Source organism: Caretta caretta, chromosome 14 (genome assembly GCF_965140235.1).
Source record: "Caretta caretta isolate rCarCar2 chromosome 14, rCarCar1.hap1, whole genome shotgun sequence".
Classification (NCBI taxonomy): Eukaryota; Metazoa; Chordata; order Testudines; family Cheloniidae; genus Caretta; species Caretta caretta.
In genome coordinates, this window is record NC_134219.1 from 45141711 (window position 1) to 45160994 (window position 19284).

General features: G+C 49.9%; 1 protein-coding gene across 1 annotated transcript in view; it reads left to right on the forward strand.

Moving 5' to 3' along the window:
• LOC142068991 (uncharacterized) overlaps positions 1-16586 on the forward strand; it is a 35554-nt gene extending 18968 nt beyond the window's left edge. The window contains exons 6-8 of the mRNA XM_075119104.1: positions 5772-5898; positions 6486-6599; positions 11413-16586. Coding sequence (XP_074975205.1) covers positions 5772-5898; positions 6486-6599; positions 11413-12629 — 1458 coding nt within the window. The 3' untranslated portion in view covers positions 12630-16586. The remainder of the gene's footprint in view (positions 1-5771; positions 5899-6485; positions 6600-11412) is intronic.
• Positions 16587-19284: the final 2698 nt, after the last annotated feature.

Here is a 19284-nt window from a genome sequence, read left to right on the forward strand (position 1 = left end):
TCAAAGCAGGATCAATCCCCAATTTTTGCCCCAGATCCGTAAATGGTCCCCTCAAGGATTAAACTCACAACCCTGGTTTAGCAGGCCAGAGCTCAAACCACTGAGCTATCCCTCCACCAGATCTGAGGCACTGTCCCAGACTGAGGTGTCATTAGAGGAGGTTTTGGAACAAATTGATAGATAAAACAGCAATAAGTCACCGGGACCAGATGGAATTCCCCCAAGAATTCTGAAGGAACTCAAATGTGAAATTGCAGAACTAACTGTAGTCTGTAAACTATCGTTTAAATCAGCTTCTGTACCCAGATGACTGGAGGATAGCTAATGTGATGCCAATTATAAAAAGGGCTCCAGAGGTGATCCTGGCAATTACAGGCCTGTAAGCCTGACTTCAGTACCGGGCAAACTGGTTGAAATGATAATAAAGAACAATATGGTCAGACATATAGATGAACATAATTTGTAGAGAAAGAGTCAACATGGTTTTAGTAAAGGGAAATCATGCCTCAGCAATCTACTAGAATTCTTTGAGGGGGTCAACAAGCATGTGGACCAAGGGGATCTAGTGGATATAGTGTACTTAGATTTTCAGAAAGCCCCATCTCAAAAAAGAGATATTGGAATTGGAAAAGGTTCAGAAAAGGGCAACAAAAATTATTAGGGGTATGGAATGGCTTCCGTATGAGGAGAGATGAATAAGACTGGGACTTTTCAGCTTGAAAAAGAGACGGCTAAGGGGGGATATGATTGAGGTCGATAAAATCATGACTGGTGTAGAGAAAGTAGATAAGGAAGTGTTGTTTACTATTTCTCGTAACACAAGAACTAGGGGTCACCCAATGAAATTAATAGGCATCAGGTTTAAAACCAATAAAAGGAAGTACTTCTTCACACAATGCACAGTCAACCTGTGGAACTCCTTGTTAGAGGATGTTGTGAAGGCCAAGACCATAAAAGGGTTCAAAAGAGAACTAGATAAATTCATGGAGAATAGGTCCATCAATGGCTATTAGCCAGGCTGGGCAGGAATGGTGTCCCTAGCCTCCGTTTGCCAGAAGCTGGGAATGAGCAACAGGGGATGGCTCACTTGATGATTCCCTGTTCAGTTCGTTCCGTCTGGGGCACCTGGCACTGGCCTCTGTCAGAAGACAGGACCCTGGGCTAGATGGACCATTGGTCTGACACAGTATGGCCGCTCTTATGTGTTTGTGGCATCCTGATGTATGACTGGGGCCTCTTAAGTGCTGCATTTTTCGCCACCTACTTTGGAAAATCAGGCCCAACGAATGCAGGCCAAACCTTCAGAATATGGGACCGTATCCTGGAAAGCAGTGACTCCGCAAAGGATTTTGGGGTCATGACAGACAAAGAACAGGAGCTCCCAGTGTGGTGCTGTTGCAAAGGAATGGGAGAAAGGAGGTGGTTTTACCTCTGTCCATGACCTTGGTGAGACAGGTACTGTGGTGCTGTGTACGTTTCCAGGGTCCACATTCTGAAAAATTGGAGAGGGTGCAGAAAAGAGCCACCACATTGATTGAAGGGGTGGCGAAAACAATCCACAGTGAGAGACTTAAAGGGCTCAAACTATTTATTTTAGCAGAAGGAGGACTGGGAGATGAGCTGATGATGGCATATAAAAATCCTTTCACAGGGAGAAAATACCAACTTGGGAAGGACTTTATGAGTGGGGAAAGGCATAACCAGAACCAATAACTGGACACTGGAGCCAGACAAATTCAAACGAGAAATACGGCACATTTTTAATGGGAAGAATCATTAACTATTGGAACAAATCACCAAGGGAAGGAGGTGGATTCTTCCTTTACTGATCTCTTCCGAAGAGATGGGAGGCCTTTCCGGACAGTGTGCTTTAGTCGAACACAAGTTACTGGGCTCAGTGCATGGGGTGTCTGGATGAAATTCTTAGGCCTGTGTTGTAGATTTTATACATCAGACTATATCAGTGATTCTCAAACATTTTTGATCGGGCCCCCCTTCTTTGTGTCTGTCGTCGTTTACGCCCCTCCAAATACATATACGGCCACCCAGCTCTGAAGGCAGAGCGGAGAGCAGCGGCTGCTGGCTGGGCGCCCAGCTCTGAAGGCAGCACCAAGGCCGGCAGCAGCACAGAAGTGAAGGGTGGCCACGTGAAAAGTTTGACATTCGTCTGTATCACTTTTTACAGCAGACTTAGCGCCCCGTTGCCACCCTGACTTCTATGCTGCGGCCACCACCCCCAGGCGGACAGCCAGTGCCCCGCTGCCTCCAGGTGAGGGAGAGAAGGGAAGGAGAGCCTGAGTCTCAGCTGCCTCCCGGTGAGGGAATGAGGGAGGGTGGTAGGAGCGCCCAGCTGTACCCTTTATCCCTGCTTTCCAGGTGTGCACGGCCCTTTTTGCGTGAGCCCCAGCCACCGATGGCTGACAGCCAGAGCTCTTTAAAAAAAAACAACCACCCTAAAAACACACTGCTCGCTCCTCCCTTGACACATTCCTGTGCCTCCCTTGGGAGGCCCGCCTCAAAGTTTGAGAACCGTTGGACTATCTGATCTAATGGTCCCTGGGACAGTAGCCTGTAATATCCTGAACAAACCATGGTGTGCTGGGTTAAACCTTATGGAACTGAGTTTAATAAATTGGAGCCCATTGTACTAAAAACGCAGTGGTCTGTGTGTTATTGAGGGATTGGATGAACTTTCACCATGGGAAGGGCAAATAGGGCAACAGCACGGGGGGCGTGATTAGGCAAATTCACTCTGGTGGTCACATCTCCAGACACACGCCATCCCCTAGGAGAGAGGGTCACCTAGATTAGTTCCAGCTGGGTTCTCCAGGGCCCAAAAGACAAGGAAAAATTTTTTGGTGAGACAACCTGGTTTTAAACTGGCTCAGGACCCAGCAAACGGACAGGACCTCTGGTCCTAGGCGGGCCCCGGTCCTTAGGAAAGTACTGGAAGGACTTTGGCCTCCTGAAGCCCCATAAGACTGAGTTGAAGCTGTGATGGGCTTCTTATGACCAGGGGGAAAGGCCCTGTGTGGGAACTGAAGGCCTAATTGCCATCCAGAGCCCTTGCAGAAGCGAGGGGTGATCTCTGGTAGGCTTATTACCACATGTGTAGGATCTTTTTATTGTATTTAATATGCTTTCTCTGTAATGCTTTCGAAATCTGCTTGCTTAGAAACAGCGGTGTAGTCAGTTATACCTGTGGCAGTCATGTCGCATACCATCTCCGAGGGGAGATGCTGAGGCGATCTGTCTTTGGCTGGGGGTATCACAGTATAGTCAAGGGACCGTGCAGCCAGGTAATAACCCGGTCAGGAGGGAGAGGGACGCAGGTCTACGCCCAAGAAGGGCAAAGCCTGAAAGTTGGGGCCTTGGCAGGATCACTTATGAGAAAAATACAGGGGCCATTGCTCTGAACTGTGTCAGTCCCTTATGGCCTTAAAAAAAATCTAGCGAGACAAGCTAGGGGAGGTGATATCTTTTATTGGACCAACTTCTGCTGGTGAGAGAGACAAGCTTGTGAGCTACGCAACAGCTCTTCTGGGCTCCATGTAAGCTCCAAAACGTGGCTCCTTTGATTCTGCTCTTTTCTAGCCTTTGGGCCAAAGTCTCTGTTCCTGGGAGGGTTTAAAAGTCTCGGTGGTTTCGGTCCTGGGAGGAGGGGCTGGGTCTGCGCAGGAGTAAAGTGACCCAGTGGGGCAGGGTCCAGAGTGTCTGCCTGCCGGGAAGGGGCCCGGGGAGCGTCGGGGTTGTGAAATGGACTCCAGCCCCTTCTGAAACCTCCCCCATCGCTCCTCTTGCCCCGACAGGCTGCAGAGTAACCACCAGCTTGTCCTATCCCCCACGGCCTGGGGCAGGGGAATGGTTGCAGTGATTCCAGCTCAGGGAGGTTTCAGAGTAACAGCCGTGTTAGTCTGTATTCGCAAAAAGAAAAGGAGTACTTGTGGCACCTTAGAGACTAACCAATTTATTTGAGCATGAGCTTTCGTGAGCTACCGCTCACTTCATCGGATGCATGCCGTGGAAACTGCAGCAGACTTTATTTATACACAGAGAATATGAAAAAATACCTCCTCCCACCCCACTGTCCTGCTGGTAATAGCTTATCTAAAGTGATCATCAGGTGGGCCATTTCCAGCACAAATCCAGGTTTTCTCACCCTCCACCCCCCCACACAAATTCACTCTCCTGCTGGTGATAGCCCATCCAAAGTGACAACTCTTTACACAATGTGCATGATAATAAAGTTGGGCCATTTCCTGCACAAATCCAGGTTCTCTCACCCCCTCACCCCCCTCCCAAAAACCACACACACAAACGCACTATCCTGCTGGTAATAGCTCATCCAAAGTGACCATTCTCCCTACAATGTGCATAATTAAGGTGGGCCATTTCCAGCACAAATCCAGGTTTTCTCACATCCCCCCCACCCCCATACACACACAAACTCACTCTCCTGCTGGTAATAGCTCATCCAAACTGACCACTCTCCAAGTTTAAATCCAAGTTAAACCAGAACATCTGGGGGGGGGGGGTTGTAGGAAAAAACAAGAGGAAATAGGCTACCTTGCATAATGACTTAGCCACTCCCAGTCTCTATTTAAGCCTAAATTAATAGTATCCAATTTGCAAATGAATTCCAATTCAGCAGTTTCTCGCTGGAGTCTGGATTTGAAATTTTTTTGTTTTAAGATAGCGACCTTCATGTCTGTGATTGCGTGACCAGAGAGATTGAAGTGTTCTCCGACTGGTTTATGAATGTGTTAATTCTTGACATCTGATTTGTGTCCATTTATTCTTTTACGTAGAGACTGTCCAGTTTGACCAATGTACATGGCAGAGGGGCATTGCTGGCACATGATGGCATATATCACATTGGTGGATGTGCAGGTATACGAGCCTCTGATAGTGTGGCTGATGTTATTAGGCCCTGTGATGGTGTCCCCTGAATAGATATGTGGGCACAATTGGCAACGGGCTTTGTTGCAAGGATAAGTTCCTGGGTTAGTGGTTCTGTAGTGTGGTATGTGGTTGTTGGTGAGTATTTGCTTCAGGTTGCGGGGCTGTCTGTAGGCAAGGACTGCATGCATCCGATGAAGTGAGCTGTAGCTCACGAAAGCTCATGCTCAAATAAATTGGTTAGTCTCTAAGGTGCCACAAGTACTCCTTTTCTTTCAGCTCAGGGAGGGGATTTTCAGGGAGCTGCGGCTGGGTTGGTACCAGGGGGGCAGGGCAGGAAACAGGATGAAAAAGGGGGCAGGGCAGGGTGTGAAAACTTGCTGGGACGGGAACCCCCCTGTTGTCAGGGAGCGGGAATTTCCCCCGGGGTGGGGACAGAGCTAGGAAAAATCTCAGTGCTGGAAGTTGAACCTACTAGCCAGGGTTGCTGTGGAATATGAAAGGGACACCCAGCGGTGAGGCCCAAGGGAGATGCCCCGTTCCCTCACTCCCAACTGTGAGAAATGGGGAGGGGTTTGGGATTCCTGTCCCTGGACCCTGCTGAGGGGCTCCATCTCCTATATCAGCCTCTGACTAGTAGGTGTGTGATAACCGGGAAGGCTTCTGCCCTCCTCCACCAGCTGGGAGGGACAAGGAGCTCTCCCCTTCTCCCCACCCTGAAGCCTCCTGGCTGCTCTGAGCAGGGTGGGGGTGGGATTCTGCTCCTCTGTGACCCCCCCCAGAGCTTCCATTTTATCGGCCCCTCTCCCCTGTGACTCGTGGGATTGTGGCTGGGGCAACAGGTGCTGAGTGGGGGACTCGTGTTGTTTCAGGGGCCGGTGACCTTCGAGGAGGTGGCTGTGTATTTCACCCAGGAGCAGGGGGCTCTGCTGGACCCCGCTCAGAGAGCCCTCTACAGGGACGTCATGCAGGAGAACTACGAGACGGTGACCTCACTGGGTAAGGGATTACTGTGCCCTCGGTTATTAGAAGCTGTGGGGTCTGTGATGTGCCCAGTTTTTCTGCTCAGGTTCTTTCCTGGTCAGTTAGATTTCCCAGTCTCCTGATCCAGTGTGAGACTTTCATCTGTGCACCCTTCCCATGGGACAGGGGAGCCAGCCACGCAGTGAGGATGCCAGTTCACCCCCATCCCTCCAGCTTTCCAGGAGTGGAAACAGTGTCACAGGCCCAAGTCCCCCACACCAGCACCACCACACACAAAGATGTGCCTCATCGAAGGAGGCTTGAAGGCCATGTTCCCATCTGTGTGGTATTAGGGGATGTGCCTTTAAGGGCTGAGCTTCCTGGACAGAATCTGAGACGGGGTGCGGGGGGCAGTGAAGTTCTTCTTGTTACGTGCACAGAGTGGAAATAAGGCAGAGCTCTCACAATCACGGTGAGTACTGAGTGATCACTGGGCACCGCAGTTGGTTTGGATTCCACGTCCCCCCAGCACAGGTTAAAATCAGGGGAATTTGCTTTGTGACAAATACTCTCCCAATGCCTGACACACGCTGATCTTGCCTGATTTCACTCCCCCTGAGCAGGATATCCCATTCCCAAACCTGAGCTGATCACCCAGCTGGAACAAGGGGAAGAGCTGTGGGTTCCGGATCTCCAGACCTCTGAGGAAGGGGAGATCCCAAGAGGCACCCATATGGGTGAGTTGTTGGTTTTGGACACAGAAACCCCCTGTTGAGCGAAGGGGGGAGTGGGGGGACTGTGACTTCCCCCTCCCCCCACAAGCTGTTGCCTCATCGCACCCAGGTCTGGGTTGTAGCCAGCAAGTGTCGTATCCTGATGACAGATGTCACTCAAAGCTGCCTGACTGTTTCTGGCTGTCAACTGCCAGGAGCTGCTGCATCAAACCATTGGCTTATTCTGCCTCATCGTCCAAGCACGGAGTCTCTCTTCCTTTTTTAACCTCTCCCTCTAGCTTCAAAATGTAGTAGCAGCAGGTGAAGCTGTTCAGGCCATCAACAGCCTTTCTGTCTCCCTCTCATCCCACCTCCGCTCCCGCATTCTAGGTGGGGAGCCGCCTAAATTAGCCAGTGGGGGAGATGCTCAGGAGAGAGGCGTGTGTCCTAAGCTGCATCCTATGATGGGACTTTGGCACCTAGGCAGAAGGGAGACGTCTATTTCTGCTGGCGATCCACAGCCGGGAACCCCTGGATTCAGGTGTCTAAGCTGTTTCTTGCACAAAACACCTGGTGGGGTGGGGCAAGGGAGGACAACTGACAACCTTTAGCCCAGGGACTAGGACAGCGGTTCTCAAATGATGGGTCGCGACCCCGTTTTAATGGCGTCACCGGGCCAGTGTTAGACCCTGGACTGAAGCCGAAGCCTGAGGGCTTCTGCTCTGGGATGCAGGGCTCAGACTTCAGCCCGCCCTGCTCAGGGCAGTGGGGCTCAGGTTATGGCTTCAGGTCCCCTGCTGGGGCTCGGTCTACTGTCCTGCCGCCTGGAGGTGGGGGCGTGTCATGGCATAAGGGGGTTGTGGTGCAATGAAGTTTGAGAACCACTGAACTCAGGTATTCGCCCAGCACCAGTTCAAATCCTTCCTGTGCCTGATAGGAAGAAGGGATTTGAACTTGGGTCTCCCGCCTCTCAGAAAAAATGCTGAAATCACTGGACGATGGGATCTTCTGATGTAGGCTTCACTCAGTCTCTCCCATTGAAGCTTCTCTACTTAAAAGAAAACAGTCATTGGAGGAGGGACGGAAACATTGCTCTCCCACATCCGACATGAATGCCCTCCCCACTGGTATCTAGACTCATTCACCCTCACCTTTCCTGGCCCGGCGACTATTCCTTGTCATTCGTAGTAGCAAATAGTTCTCTTTAAGCCATTCGACAACATTTCGGGTGTTTGGTGTCGGTTGAAAGTATTCACCGAACTTGATACAAGTCCACAAATAGTTTCTGGTCAAATGAAACTGTATTTTCCAATGAATAAACTATTCAACCAAACAGTTTTCCCCCCAGCTACACTTGTCCTATTTGTTTACTGGGTGCTGGTTGCTTACTAAGCCCTCATGAAGGACAGTATCTGCTCTGAGGAGCCCATGACTTTAAGGTAGAGTCCTGCGTGCGACTCTTCGGTCACAGAGACCCCCCCTTGGGACTGTCACCTGATGTGCTGAATTTACCGCTGAGCAGTTTTTGGTTAAAGTCTGCAGCGTTGGGGGCGTGGCCCAGACCTGGGTGTGTGTTGCAGCAGGCTGGCATGTCTGGCTCAACAAGGCAGGGTTCTGGAGTCCCAAGCTGGCAGGGAAAACGAGCTCAGAGGTAAATTCAGTACATCGGGTGACAGTCCCAAGGGGATCTCTGTGACCGAACCCATCACACCCACTCCCGTCCTGCTTCCACTGTTATGGCAGCGAATCCACACTAGTCCCATGCAGGGCTCTAACTTAAGGCTTCTACAAATTAAAAGAACCTCCATTTCAGCTAATGTGCTATCTCTAGATCAACTGACTAAGCAGATGCAAATTAGATACATAAAAATAAGAACTAAATCATTGACCCCTCAGGCAGGTAATTAGAAATTAGTGGTTCAGGTACCCAAAGTCTCTCATATTCCTCCATGTGTCAGGTCAGCATCTTTGATCATCATGGATGGGGGAAAGGTCTGTCCCAGGGTCCCCAAACTCTCATCCCTACTGAATCTGAGTGTCCTGCCCTGGAACCTCCCAGGCTTTCCCCTTCTGGAGCGTGAGTATTGAGGAGAGTGCGTGGACTTCCTGCGCAAATCTAGAACCGGCCCACAAATCTGGGCTTTTCTAGGGATTCAGAGACACATAGGAATGTTGGGCTGGCACAGACCTTGAGAGGTTATCTAGTTGAGCCCCGTGCTCTGAGGACAGGGGATGGATCACTTGATGATCACCGGTTCTGTTCACGCCCTCTGAAGCACCTGGCTTTGGCCACTGTTGGAAGACAGGATCCTGGGCTAGATGCACCTTTGATCTGACCCAGTGTGGCCGTTCTTATCTTCTTAAGTATACTTGGACCATCCCTGACGGGTATTTATCTAACCTATTATTTAAAACCTCCAATGATGGGGATTCCACAGCCTCCCTCAGAAGCCTGTGCCAGTACTGAACTGTTCTCTATTGGAAAAGGTTCTGAAAAGGGCAACAAAAATGATTAGGGGTATGAAATGGCTCCCGTATGAGGAGAGATTAATAAGACTGGGACTTTTCAGCTTGGACAAGAGACAACTAAGGTGGATATGATAGAGGTCTATAAAATCATGACTGGTGTGGAGAAAGTAAACAAGGAAGTGTTATTTACTCCTCATAACACAAGAACTAGGGGGTCACCAAATGAAATTAATAGGCGACAGGTTTAAAACAAACAAAAGGAAGTATTTCTTCACACGACGCACAGTCAACCCATGGAACTCTTTGCCAGAGGATGTTGTGAAGGCCAAGATTATAACAGGGTTCAAAAAAGAACTACATAAGTTCATTGAGGACAGGTCCCTCAATTGCTATTGGCCAGGATGGGCAGCGATGGTGTCCCTAGTCTCTGTTTGCCAGAAACTGGGAATGGGCAACAGGGGATGGATCACTTGATGATTCCCTGTTCTGTTCATTCCCTCTAGGCCACCTGGTATTGGCCATTGTCGGAAGACAGCACACTGGGCTAGATGGACCTTGGGTCTGACCCAGTATGGCCATTCTTATGTTCTTGTTCTTATCGTTATAAAGACTTTTCCTAATATCTAACCAAAACTTCCCTTGCTGCAGATTAAGCTGATTACTTATTCTCTGACCTTCAGTGGACATGGAGAACTGTTCATCACTGTCCTCTTTATAACAATCCTTAACATATTGGAAGACTGTTACCAGGTCCCCCCTCGGTCTTCTTTTCTCAAGACTAAACATGCCCAGTTTATTTTACCTTTCCTCATAGGTCAGGTTTTCTAAACCTCATATTTTTATTGCTCTCCTCTGGACTTTTTCCAGTTTGTCCACCATCTTTCTTCAAGTGTGGTGCCCAAAACTGGACAAAATATTCCAGCTGAGGGCTCACCAGTGTCAAGTAGAGTGGGACAATTACTTTGTGTCTTGCATACAACATTCCTGATAACACACGCCAGAATCATATTAGTCTTTTTCACAGCCACATCATTGGCTCATATTCAATTTGTGCTCCACTATAATCTCCAGATCCTTTTTAACAGTACAACCACCCAGCCAGTTATTCCCCATTTTGTAGTTGTGGATTTGATTTTTCCTTCCTAAGTGTAGCACTTTGCACTTTTCCTTACTGAATTTCATCTTGCTGATTTCAAACCAATTCTCCAACTTGCCAAAGTTGCTTTGAATTCTAATCCTGTCCTCCAAAGTGCTTGCAACCCCTCCTAGCTTGATGTTATATACAGATTTGATAAGCATACGCTTCACTCCATTATCCAAGTCATTAATGAAAATACTGAATAGTACAGGATCCAGGACTGACCCCTGTGGGACCCCACTTGATATGCCCTCTTAGTTTGACAGCAAAGCATTGATTACTACACTTTGGGTATGGTCTTTCAACTAGTTGTGCACCCAGCTGATAATAATTTCATCTAATCACAAGACATTCTCATAAGCAAACTAGGGAAATGTCAAAAGCTTTATTAAAATCAAGATAGACTTCAGTAAGGCATTTGATTTGGTACTGCATGTCATTGTGAATAAAAAATGACAATGATATCAAATTAACATGGCACACGTTAAATGGATTAAAACCTGGCTAACTGATAGATCTCGAAATGTAACTGTAAACAGGGAATTGTCATCAAGTGGATCTATTTCCAGTGTGGTCCTGCAGGGATCGGTTCTTGTCCCTACACTATTTAACATGTTTTTTCAATGTCCTAGAAGAAAACATAAAATCATCACTGGTAATGTTTGCCGGTGACACGCCAATTGAGGGGATTGGTGAATAACGAAGAGGCCAGGTCACTGATACAGAGCGATCTAGATCACTTGGTAAACTGGGTGCAAGCAAACAATGTGGGTTTTAATCCATCTAAATGTAAATATATACATCTAGGAGCAAAGAATGTAAGCCAAACTTAGAGGATGGGGGACTTTATCATTTGTAGAACAGATGACTAAGTAGATAGCGTATCCTGCCTGGCGATGGCTAATGATTATTCATCGTCATTTATAGTTTGTCTTCTCAAAGGGGAAGCTGGCTGGGGAGTCAGAGAGGCAGTCAGTTCTCTGCCCCAATCCACCTACGTTGTGAAGACAGAGAGGTTAAAGAAAAAAATGAGCCTTTGTGCTTGGAAGATGAGGAGAAATAATCCAGTTGTAACCACTTCAGAGAAGGAAAAATTATAGATGGATTAAAACATTTTACCTTTCTCCGTCTTCCCACCGGTTCTTGTGTCGTATTTCCCCTTTGCTGTTCCCCTTTATTTCCTTTCCCCCAAGCACAGAGAATGACTGCTGTCTGGATTCTCTATTTCAGCAGGTGAAGGTACAGTGAGTGAGATCAAGGAAGAGAATCCACAGCAGGAAAGTCCTGAGCAACAGGAACTGCATAGAATGTTATCGGAAAGATCCAAAGAGAATTTTTCCCAGAGTGCTGAACAGGGAAAAGTCTGCGAGAATCAGCACAAGTCAGAGAGGCACAAAGGGAAAGAAATGGGTAAAGCCATTAATTGTAGGAGAGGACTCAGTAATCCCAAGGAAACCACAGCCCAACAGAAAATCCAGACAGAAGAGAGAAAGTACACGTGCACTGAATGTTGGAAAAGCTTCAGTCGTAGTTCAAACCTTATTGCCCATCAGAGAATCCACACTGGAGAGAGACCCTTTAAATGTACAGAGTGCGGGAAAAGCTTCATTCAGAGAGTAAACCTCATTTCTCATCAGAGAATCCACACGGGGGAGAGACCCTATAAATGTACTGAGTGTGGGAAAAGCTTCAGTAAGAGATCGCACCTAAATACACACACGATAATCCACACGGGAGAGAGACCCTATAAATGTACCGAGTGTGGAAAAAGTTTCGGTCAGAGATCACAGCTTAATACGCACAAAATAATCCATGCAGGAGACACACCCGTGATAACCCATGCCAGAGAGAAACATTATACGTGCTTGGACTGTGGAGAAAACTTGAAGTGGAGTTCAGAACTTGTTACACATCAGAGACTCCACACAGGAGAGATCCCTTATAAATGCTTCGACTGTGGGAAGTGTTTCATGCGGAGTTCAACCCTTATCTTACACCAGAGAATCCACACAAGAGAGACCCCCTATCAGTGCCCTAACTGTGGGGAAAGATTCAGGTGGAGTACGCAGCTTGTGAAGCATCGGATGCTCCACACGGGAGAAAGACCCTATAAATGTCCCGACTGTGGGAAAAGCTATAGTGACAGCTCATCCCTTATTTCACATCAGCGAACCCACACAGGAGAGAAGCCCTATACCTGTGTGGACTGTGGGAAAAGTTTCAATCAAAACTCAACCCTGAACAGACACAAGAGGCTCCACACGGGAGAAAAACCCTATAAATGCACTGAGTGTGGGAAAAGTTTCAGTCAGCGATCAAACCTCAGTGTGCATCAGCGACTCCACACAGGAGAGAAACCCTATAAATGCCCTGACTGCGGGAAAAGCTTTAATCGGAGATCAAACCTTAGCGTGCACAAGAAACTCCATGCAGAAAAGAAACCTTGAATGGGGGAGATGCTACAACTGGTGCTCCGATTTATATTGGGCATCAGCAAATCCATACAGGGAAGATACCTCTTCAACATCCTGAGCATGGAAAATACTTCAAGCAGAGTTAATGGGCCTCTCTACCCTACAGAGCCTTGGCCGGGATAGCTCTGCTGGCAGTCACCTAGTGGATAAGCAGCGCAAGCCAACAGAGATCTTCTGCCAAAACAGCTAAACAGCCTCCCGGAAGGAGATTAGCTAAACCCACAGAAGCACTAGCTGTGTCTACACTCAGAGTTTTGCCAGCATGGCTGGGGGTGTGTAATATTTTTCCCCACACTCTTAGCCAACATAGCTATGCCGGCAAAACTCTGTAGTCTAGACAAAGCAGTTATTGGACAACAGGAGAGAGATTCTATCAGTGCCCTGACTAGGGCTGGCTACCGTGTTAAAAAAATAAAAAAATCTGTTTCCTCATTCCCACACACATCAGGGGCATTTGGCTCTCAGGGATCCAGAAGCCCATCGCTGGGGTGAGGACCCAGGAGCAGCCGAGCAGCAGCTGGTCAGTGACCCTCTGGCTCTGCCTGGACTAAGCAAACCCTAGGCAGAGGAGGAGAAGCCCCCATCAGCCCCTCCCTGCTGCAGCCCTGGCTGCTGAGCTGATGGGCCACAGGTGGGGGACGGGAGAGAGAGAAACTCCTCCAGATGCTCCCTCACCCAGGCTGAAGTTCCCCCCTCTCCATTTCCCACCCAGCCGGGATCCCCCTGCCATGGAGATGAGGAGAAGGTGTCAGGCCCCACCTTCACTCTAGACCCATGTCCCCACCCCCATCTTCCACCAGCCCTTGGGCTGGGCTCCCCCATTTCCCTCGAGCTGTTCCCTACAGGGCGAGTGTCCCTGAGGGGCCGATAACTCCTCATCTCCCCAAATCTACAAGGGTGCTGGGCTCTGGGGGATCAAAGGCTGAGACCAAGGGGGACAGGTTTTGGGAATAGAGCTGGAGTATTAAATATTGGAGCTGGGAAGCAGAGCGAGCTGAGTGCTGGGGCTATCGGGCATTTGGGGATCATGGAATAAGAGGAGGTGGAAGGGATGGGGTTAGGAAGATGATTTCTCCTATCATTCACATCCCTGCTCCCCCTGCAATGAAACATTGACAGGGCCTACTTTCCCTAGGACCCCTTGTAGGATCCCTAGAAAAGCCTAGAAGCCTAGGAATCCCCTCTCAGCTTCACCACCCTCAGCCTCTGAGTGTTCTCTTAGATTAGGAAGTGTGGACAGGGATAGCTAGCGCATTTCCTTCTGATCCTGGCCAAACTTTCACCCTGTTTTCTAATTCAGACCCACACGGAGCTCATTTAGCAGGGTGATTGTTAGTTACCGAGTTCCTGCTTCAGGGACACAGTGACTCATCCCCAGTTCTTCTTATCTTGCTTGGGGTCGTCCCAAAGACTTCTTTGTTTTTTTAATAAAACAGAATGGCATAACTAAACAGATTATAAATGGATTTGGGCAGGGATAGAAAAATATTTTGTGTTAGTCTCTGTGTTACTTGAGGACAACCTGGTGAAACAGGGATTCTTGCCTTTCCCCATGACCACTTCATTCCCCTCTTCCCAGTTTTACCTTAAGAACAGCCATACTGGGTCAGACCGATGGACCAGCTTGCCCAGTATCCTGTCTTCCGATAATGGCCAATGCCAGATGCTTCAGAGGGAATGAACAGAACGGGGAAATTATCGAATGATCTATCCCCTGTCATCCAGTCCCACCTGCTGGCCATCAGAGGCTTAGGAATACCTAGAACATGGAGTTGCATCCCTGTCCATGTTGGCTAATAGCCATTGATGGACCTATCCTTTGTATCTAATTCTTTTTTGAACCCAGTTATAGTTTTGGCCTTCACATCACTTGGCAATGAGTTCCACACGTTGACTGTGCGCTGTGTGAAGAAGTATTTCCTTTTGTTTGTTTTAAACCTGATGCCTATTAATTTCATCATTTCCCCCCTTAATTTCATGGATCTTCTGTCCATGCCATGGAGAATTTATCTTCTCTTTATCCTACCCCTGTAGTTCCCAAAGTGGCACACGGCACAGTGTTCTCAGGTCTCCGTGCTTAGGAATTGCGCTTTGATAACTTTGATCCTAAATCAGGAGGACTGGAGCCGAAAGCATCACAGACCCAGAGGGGGAATTCGAATAAATCCCAGACACAGTATGATCATTCTGAACCTAAATCCCAGTTTCCATCTGTTGGTAAAGAGGTTTGTGGGGTTTTGCCAGCCAAGCTCTGTTTGTTTGCAGGTGGGAAGGTTTCGTGGTGGTGGAGGTGTTTCTTTCCTTCATTCTTTCTTTTCCCCCTTTGTTACGATGAGGCTAAAATTTTGATACATAACACAAGGCACAAAGTGCAACAGGCAAAAGGCAGTTTACAGGAGAACTCAGGTAAAGCTTTTCTTCTGCATTTGAGTCAAATACAACATGTCCTGGATTTCACTTGATATGAACATGGAAGTGTACCATAACCCCCCATAGGGTGGCCTGTTCTCTCTTTCCTGTTGGTCATTTGGTCACAGACTTGGATATTAGTGTTGTATGACAGAATGTAGACCTGAATTACTGGGGGCTTCATGAGGCAACTGACCAGATACCAGTATAGCCCTTATTTTATTTTTTTGCCATTTTCCCAGGGGTGCTGGAACAATTTTGTACAGTCGGGGTGCTGAGAGCTATTGAACCAGCTTGTGAACCCTGTATATGATGGAAACCACTTCAAGCCAGCACCCCAAGTTCCAGCACCTAGGCATTTTCCCCAGCCTTTGCCCTGAGATGTTAGCGTCGTTTGAACAGTGATCACTATAAACAGCCACAAACACTGACGGGCGAATGTGAGAGTCGCTATCCAAAAAGCAGAGGCTAAAACGGGGCAGGAAGTTACGTCTGACCCCTAGCAGAGCTGTAAGATACAGTCAGATGGGGCAGCATGGGAGGGCAGACAGACGCAGCCGGAATCCCGCAGGGTTTGCTTTTGAGAGCCAGACAACTGAGGCGGCATTCGCTGCATGGGGGCCAGCGAGACAAGAAGGCGAATCTAAAGGGCTCTTAATGAGCCCTCCAAGGAAATGATGGGGGTGTCTCTTGATTCCCAGGAGGTTGAGCGGAGCTGAGAAGAAGGGGGGGAAGTCAGCAGGCCTGTCCTTTCCAAAATCCAGGGTGAGCCCCATCACTGAGGCCAGTGGCAACAAAGAGCTGTGACCCAAGTGCCTTACGTTTGAAAACAGACGCAGGTAGACAGTTACAAGTCTATACCCAGGGACTTGCCTCGACGTACCCAGACAGGACTGTTTCTCTGCGATCGCCATCCGGATGATACTTCACCAAAGGGGGCTGCGTGCGGGTGTTGTTATTGCTGGAGGTACATATGGGAAATGTTTTAAGGGTGTAGAATATTGCGTTCCCAAGCTCCTGGAGGTGAAGCTGGTCACTTGGGGCAGGGTGGCTCTTGGAGCCAACTCAGCCTAGAGTGAGAACAGTCGACATCTTTCAACCCAGCCCAGCCAAGTGTAGACAAGGTGTGGGTGTGGGCCTTTACAAAGCACAAAAGTGTCCAAGAAAAAGACCTTGAACAGGGGACAAACTGGAGTTAACGAAACATCCTGGGTCTCAAAAGAGACACAAGGTCTGACACCGCATGAAAGGGAAAGAAGGCACAAGACAGTGTCCATTCTGGAGGTGATAGTCTGCCAGCGTGTCTTCAAGTGGATTCCAGCTCTGGACGAGCATTATACAGACTGACTTTTGGGTGAGAAATGCCTTAGGAGATGGGAAAGAAACTTGTTAATAAGCATAGTCCTGAGATTGCATTTTATATATTCCCTTTATCGTAACCATACGTTTCCCATCCTTATACTTGCTTCGCTCTGAATCTTCATTGTAAAGTTCTAGCAAATAAACTTCTATTTGGTGACACTATAGACCCAACTAGGTGCTGTGTGCTAGGGAGAGTGTTGAACTGAGGTGAAGCTAGTGAACAGGAGAGGGCATTGCTTTGCAGCCAATCTGTGCGCATTGCGGGTGTCCAGAAGTTGAGTGTAATGAAGCGGGGTGGGCAGACAGCTTGGAGGGACCTGTGCCTTGGGGCCAGCACAGAACTCTGGGGGCTAACGATTTCTATAGATGCAGACATGGGTCATCTCCGCTTTGCCCCCAGGGAGCCTAAGGGCTGGGGTGTGCAGATCGCTGGCCTGCAGAGGGAAAATGGGGCACTTGAGTTGCCAGGGGTTTGGGGTGGGAATGTCGGAAGCTCTCCCTACCTTGCCTGTCCCCCCCCACACACACCACAAATGTCTCAGCTGGGATTGGAGATGCTGCTTCCTGGGTTTCCTGCTCGCAGAGAGTTTGCTTTTGTGACCAGAGCCTGGGCGTCTCTCGGATCCTCTCCCCTCTTCTGTAAGAGGTCACTGTTGCTGGTGCCTGCGGGAGCAGGGCTGGGCTGGGGTCGAAATGCACCGTGCTGAGCAAGGCTGGGCATTGGGTGGGGAGGGGGGCTTTGACTTCTGATTTCCCACTTGGGAATAATCAAGTTAAATGGAGTTTCTCAAACTCCCAGAGTCCTTTGTCTTGAATAATGGGTAAAAATGGCCTTCGGTGGATGCAGCAGCCAGGGGGGAAGCTCAATCTTGAGCACTGCAGAGGACAGATTCCAGACCTATCAGAGCTCTGGGGTTTCAGACCTTTCTATGGGTCTGGAGGGTTTTGGGGGGATGGGAGGGGGTTTCCCTTGTCTACAGGGGATTTTCTTTATAAAACACTCTTCTCCCAGCAAATAAGGGATATTGTTACTTAATACTTTGCATGGTAACTGGGTTTTTGGCCCCTTCTTTTTCCGTATCTTTAAAAAAAGGGTTATAAAAATCATTAAAGGTGGCTGTTGCCACGGAAACGACGCAGGCCGAGGTCTCTGTATTCCAAACCTTGTAAAGCTCTTCAGGTTGGCCCATGACAGGGGAGGGGTAGGGTGCTCACACGAACTGAGCATGCTCAGTAACCTCTGCTGAAGCCACTGCCCCTTCACCCTGCCCTTACTTGGCATAAGATTCTGCTGACTGCTTTTTACAGGGGTTAAAAAGGGGCGAAGGGGGCAAATCGGAGGAGAGGCATGGCCAGGGTCAAGGGGTGGAAACTGGGGAAAGGGGAGGTGACGGCGGGAGGGGAACCCCAGCACCACTGCTGGTGCCCCTCAGCTTTCTCCCCTGCGGTCGCCACCACCATGGCTGGTCCTACAGCAACACTGGTGGCAAGCGTAAGAACGGCCAGACTGGGTCAGACCAAAGGACCAGCCAGCCCAGTATCCTGTCTTCTGACAGTGGGCAATGCCAGGTGCCCCAGAGGGAATGCACAGAACAGGTGCTCATCCAGTGATCCATCCCCTGTCGTCCACTTCAGCGGCTGGCCAAGGTAGGGACTCTTGCCGACACGACTGCCACCAGTGAGACCTCTGCTGCCAGCAGAAATGGCCAAGGAAAGCAAAAAGGGGAGGGGGGCCCGGTCAGGAAGGCCTCTTCTGTGGTGATTGCACGCAGCTGGGAACCGCCCTTCTCCCCCGCATCCCTTCCGCCGGCTCGGGGGGGGGGGGTGCCAGGTGGCCACTGCGCTGCCTGCCACGTTATCACCATCTGCCATAGCCCCTCTGCCCACTGCAACCTCCTCTTCGTCCATCTGGGACTGTCAGGGCCCCTGCCCCATCTGCCCCAGGAAGCGCAGGGTCCCACATGTTTCTTTTTTTGCTGGCAAGTCACCGTCCAGTCACCCGTGATGGAGCACAGTGAGCAGGGGCGGCGGGTAATGGAGGCTGGGGGAGGCTAAGCCTCCCCAAACTGCATGCTGTGGAGGTGGGGGGGGAGCAGTGGTGAATTACCACACAGGCTCCCCGTGCCCATGCCCATGGGCCCCAACCAATTTGTGGGCCCCAGAAGTCCCCCCCCCCCCCAGCCACGGTCCCGGGGCTAGAGGCGCTCAGTTTCAGGGCCAGTGGGGGGAGACAGTGGAAACGAGCAAACGGGGGGTGGAGCCTTCGGAGGAAGAGGTGGAATGGGGTGAGGCCACTGGCGGGGCCGCGGGGGGAAGGTGCGGAACAAGGGATGGGCTCCGGCCTTGGAGGTCTGGCCATGGCCGAGAGCTCCACCATGGTCCCGGCCGGGGTTGAGAACTCAACCCTGGCCAGGGCCGAGCTCTCAGCCCCCCGCTCCGTAGCCCCAACCGAACTCTCATCCCTTCTCCCCCACAGAGGTGGGGCGGAGAGCAGCGAGTGGGGACGTGGCCTTGGCTGGAAGAGGGAGGGCGTCAGCTGGAAGAGGCAGGGTAGAGGGTGGGGCAGGAAGCTAGCCTCCCCAAGGGGAAACTTCACCCGCCGCCCATGACAGTGAATAAGTGAGTCCCAAGGGGTCCTTGGTGTTGTCCCAGCAGGTATCTCTGCCAGGCAGGCTCGTCAGGGGAGGCTTGAGCTGTGTCCCGAGGGGCTGCCCCTTGGCCTGGCAAGAAGGAGAAATACCGCCCCACCCCCCCCCGCCAGGTCAGCACCAACACTGCCACTGCTGATGACCAAACCCGCTTGGGTTTTCCCCCTGCTCTACCATCTGACAACCCCAATGGTGGCTACTACCCCATG